Source organism: Malurus melanocephalus, unplaced genomic scaffold, assembly GCF_030028575.1.
Source record: "Malurus melanocephalus ecotype Western Australia unplaced genomic scaffold, MMel_1.1 scaffold_627, whole genome shotgun sequence".
In the NCBI taxonomy this organism is placed as follows: Eukaryota; Metazoa; Chordata; class Aves; order Passeriformes; family Maluridae; genus Malurus; species Malurus melanocephalus.
Window position 1 is genome coordinate 283,167 of NW_026623859.1, and position 4,630 is coordinate 287,796.

The following is a 4,630-nucleotide window of genomic DNA, read 5'->3' on the forward strand; positions in this document are numbered from 1 at the left end:
CTTCCCAACCCACCAGTTTTTGGAGAAAACCTTGCCCCAGTAACTCATGCCTCTGTCTCAACTTTCACAGCTGCTTCCACCACAAAAAAGAGAGAATTCTTTCCGAATTACACCTCCAAGCCACTGAGACCACTGTGACCACTGTGCTCCAAGAGGCAGGAACACCAACCACAAGCCACAAGGAACCTGCTCACCAGAATAACCTCAAGGTGTCAAACTTGAATGCTGTGGTCTTTACACGAAGAGTGTGGATGTAAGAAAAAGGCAGAATGATTTTGCACAAAAGGCAGAATGATTTTGCACAGGTGTGTTTTATCTGTGCAGGAACGATCACGACAACAGCCACAGCTCCTGGAATGAGACTCTGAGAAGCTCTGGGAAAGACACAGGAACCACAGGATGAAAGAACAATCCACTGTCCAAAACCCATCTCCAGTGCCAAAGTTTTATTGACCAAACAGTTGAGCCACTCCCAAAGTTTTTCCCTCGCAGAGATTTCGGCGCGGTGCCCTCGGATCTGCCCGGTGAGCGCTCAGCAGCGCCACTCCCACAAGAGCTGCCGGGCAAAGGCACCGGGACACGCCCCAGCGCTGCTCCGGAGGAGGCTCCAGCTCCATTCCCCGCCTCCCCAGCCCGCAGACACGGCCGGCCCACAGCTGTCCTGCCGGAAGGCGCAGTCGGAGACCTCGGCTGCCAAGCCCCGTGCCAAGGCCGCCAGCGAGAAGCRGTTTGGTGCAGACGAGTCACAACCACACTGCAGACAGTCCCTCTGTGGTGTTATCCCATCCCCTCTCCCTCTTCTCCAGAGCTCTGCCAGGGGAGAGATCCAGTGGTCAACGAGCTCACGATGGAAAGTTCTGTCAAGAGATTTTCACAAAGATTTTTCACAAAGATCACCAATTTTTAAGAGGCCCGGTTTTGCTCAAGCGCTGAAGCTGAATGTTGTGTCAGCACAATATACAAAATATTTTCTTCATGCTTCATCAATTAACCCAAAAAAGATCAAAGCAATCCTGGCAGGTGCTGAGCATCACATCYAGAGCCTGGTTTTGGGGAGAGGGCGGCACAGCAGAGCCCATGGTGCCAAAAGCAGCATTGGGCATTTTTATTACTTTGGTGCCTCCAAACTCCAGTTTGGAGATCCCACCCCAACAGTGCATGGAAGCAGAAGTGTGAAGCTCAAAGGTGGTGCTGAAGAGGAAGGCTGGCACCAGGAGCAGCAGATTTGGGAACAAAGCAGCTCCTTTGTACAGCAGGGATCCAGGCCGTGGTTCCACGGGGTCCCTCATGGCATCTCACAGTTTGGAGCTCCACCTCTGRCATGCTCACACTGTGCCAAACAAACAGCAGCTCTGGGAATGCCAAACCACTCCAGTGGAAGGYGTCCCTGCCCATGGCAGGGGTGGAAKGAGATGAGCTYTRAGGTYCCTTCCCAGTAACCCAACACMCACTGGGATTCTGTGCACCTACCGTCTGCTTCCTGTGGATGCTCACGATGTGAATGTCTTCACTCCGATACTCCTCGTCGTGCCTATCCAGGGGAATTTTTTCCAGCTCGAAGTCCATCTGAAGCAGCTGGTTACCAGAGAACCCACAGAACAATTCTACAAAGGCCTCTACAACAATTCCAGATGTTTCCCTCCCATACAGCACTTTACCCTCAACAACTCCAGCACCAACTCAAAGCAACACTATGCAACACTCCAGAAAAATCTATTTAAGCTTGGGATGAAACACTCCTGTAAGCATTGAAGATGTGTGGATGTGACATTCTGGGGACATGGGTTAGTGGTGGCCTTGGCAGTGGTCGGGGAATAAGGTAGGACTTGATCATCTCAGAGGACTTTTCCAACCTAAATGATTCTGTGAATTCATGATTTTGCTTCAGTGCCTGAAGTTCTAAGCCAAACCACAGCACCTGCCTGCCTGCAAACTTTCTCAATTGAAAGGGGGAAAAGAAAACAGGCTAGAACACCCCAGCATCAGCTCTGGGATGTGCTCAGATTGTCTGGGCTGAGCCTGGCAAGCCAAAGAAGGAAATAAATCACAAAAAAGCAGAAACCAGCCAGAAACATCAACACCTGTTGTTTTATTGCTGGGGAGCAGCACCTCAGCAGAGCTGAGCTCAGCCCTCCTCACAGCCAGGGCCCCACAAGAGTGAGGCACTAATTATCAAACAGGTGCTTTGATTAAAATGTACCAATCTCCTGAAATTCTCACCCTTTTTCTTTTTTTTGCAGTATTATAGTTATGACATATAATCCAGCACAAGGGCTGCTTTTCAACAGTCACCGGAGGTGCAGAATTAAACCTGCACCACCCCCACACAGGTGGTCCCTGTGTTCCTTTCCTTCATCTGCACACAAGATATAGCTGGAATATTCCATTGAAACACCTGTTAATGCTCTCTCAGTAGAGGGGGGAAATTTTTCAACAAGCAGATCTATTGCTCAGGAGAGAGTTTTGAGCTGCTGAGCAGAACTTTGTATTTTCCCTCTGCTTTTAGTGGAACAGCCTAAAAGAAAAATGTGCTTAAAASCCACTTACTTCAAAGTATTTTCTCTCAATTTCAGGGTTCTTCCCCATAGTCCTCTGTTCGTAGCAGCACAGGAGACACGTGTCAGGGCCAGCCAGGTCCTTCAAGGTCTTCAGCAATGGTTCCAACGACTGCCCAAAAGAGGTTAAACATTTCCCACTTGGATTTCGAGATCATTTCACTGGTTATGATACCCTCCAGCTAAAGTCTTCACCCAAGAGAGAACTTCCCAGTTTTGCTTTCCAGGGAGTTATWTTTAGTACTTTAACTGGGACAAGAAGAACATGGGGGGAAAGCTGGGAAGCAGAGGAGAAATGGGGACTCACAGAAGAGTTTCACAGACTGACCAAGAAAACTGCACTGGAATCAAAGCCAAAACCATCCCACACTGCTGAGTGGGCGCTTCCYGGAGGCACACAACAATGAGTATTCCTTGGTGTGTTTCAAAAGCGAGAGTTTTCTCAATTATTCCTGGAGTATGGCTGAGATCCAGACCACAATGTAGGGAAATGGGACCAACAGGCAGGGAGTCAATGCCAAGGGCTGGGAAAGCCACTGGAAGGGCACTGGGACATAGGGCTTTTTAGGTCATTTTGCTTTTCCTGCAGCTTCCCTTAGCATTCCATGCACTTCCTGCAGAGCTCCAGCTGAGGACACAGAGCAGACAAGAGCCACTTGCAGGAGCAGGATTTCCCCCCTTGCCTTCCCAAGAAAAGTGTGAAGAGAACCCAAACAGAGTAAATATAGCACTTTTAAATTTCATTTACCAATGGTTTCAACAGTTTACAATGTTTTGCTTCACACCTCATTCCCAAGGTGAAAAAAAAAAAAAGGGAGAAGGGGAGGCACAAACATTCAGCTGGGGATTTTTAACATAAAATAGTCTCTGGCTTTATCTCAAATGGCCTTACAYCTATTAAAAATGCCTATTCCAGTCCTGTTCTAAATATGCCTCTACACCACAGGGACCATGACGTGAACACAATATTTAGCTGAACACTTCTCAAACTGAACACACTGATCCCACCCCCTTCCCAAGGAACCTTTCTGTAGAGGTTTTACATTTACCTCCTCATAGTAAATGCAATCAGCCATGAGGATATAATCGGGGGGAGGCTGAAATTCTGTTACATCTTCACCCCTAAAAAGCACAAACAAGAAAAAAAACCAATTAAAAGCAAAAGCAAGTCTCAGCAATTAAAAACACACACTAAAGGTCTAAGTATAAAGTTAACTACTCTGTTGTTATAGTGAGGTTCTCTCTCACAGCAGTGATTTAAAGTTCTTTAGCAATTTAACAAAGCTAGTGCAGAATTATAGAAACCCTGAATGGTTTGGGATGGAAGGGACATTAAAGACCATTCAATGCTACTCCTTGCCATGAGCAGGGACATCTTCCACAATCCCAGGGTGCTCCAAGCTCTGTCGAGCCTGGCCTTGGGCACTGCCAGGGATCCAGGGGCAGCCACAGCTTCTCTGGACACCCTGTGCCAGGACCTCCCCACCCTCACAGCCAAGCATTCCTTCCCAATATCCCATCTAAACCTACTCTTTTTCAATCTGGACCCAGAATCCCAGTTAAAACTGAACAGAGACATTAAATAAAGGCTCATACAAACCATTTCAGTACCTTGGCTCGGACGGACCCTGTGAACAGGTGCTTGTTRTTCTCAATATTCGCCATCAACAGCTCCTGCAGTTCCTCCAGGTCTGTGACTGTCACGTTCGCCCTGAAACACACACAGGGGTTAGGAAATAACGCAATGGCTGGAGACACTCCGCACAGCGTAGAAAACAGGGTTTAAAGGAATCGGAAGGGTCTGAGGGAGACGATAACGCCGGGCAGGGGCTCCCCCTCACCCCAGCGTGGCTGCCATGATGCCCACGGCGCCGGTGCCCGCGCCCAGCTCCAGGACGTGGCGGCGGGCGAGTGGGCAAGCACCGGTCTCCAGGAACTTGGCGAGCACCAGGGCGGCGTCCCACACCACGCAGCCCACGCCGCCGGCCACCCGCTGCTCCAGCCGCAGCGCCGGCCCGTTCCGCCGCTCCAGCTCCCTCACGAAACCCGCCATGGCCGCGGCTCTGAGGCGGCGC

At 49.6% G+C, this 4,630-nt stretch overlaps 1 protein-coding gene across 1 annotated transcript; it reads right to left on the reverse strand.

Annotated features, from left to right (window-relative positions):
* Window positions 1-321: 321 nt before the first annotated feature.
* On the reverse strand, window positions 322-4,623 carry VCPKMT (valosin containing protein lysine methyltransferase). Its single transcript, XM_057383378.1, has 6 exons — window positions 4,397-4,623; window positions 4,156-4,266; window positions 3,605-3,677; window positions 2,548-2,667; window positions 1,471-1,575; window positions 322-857 (listed from the first exon to the last, which is right to left on the reverse strand). The coding sequence occupies exons 1-6, from the start codon at window positions 4,606-4,608 to the stop codon at window positions 843-845; spliced, it is 636 nt and encodes a 211-aa protein (XP_057239361.1). The 5' UTR covers window positions 4,609-4,623; the 3' UTR covers window positions 322-842.
* Between the last annotated feature and the right edge of the window lie 7 nt (window positions 4,624-4,630).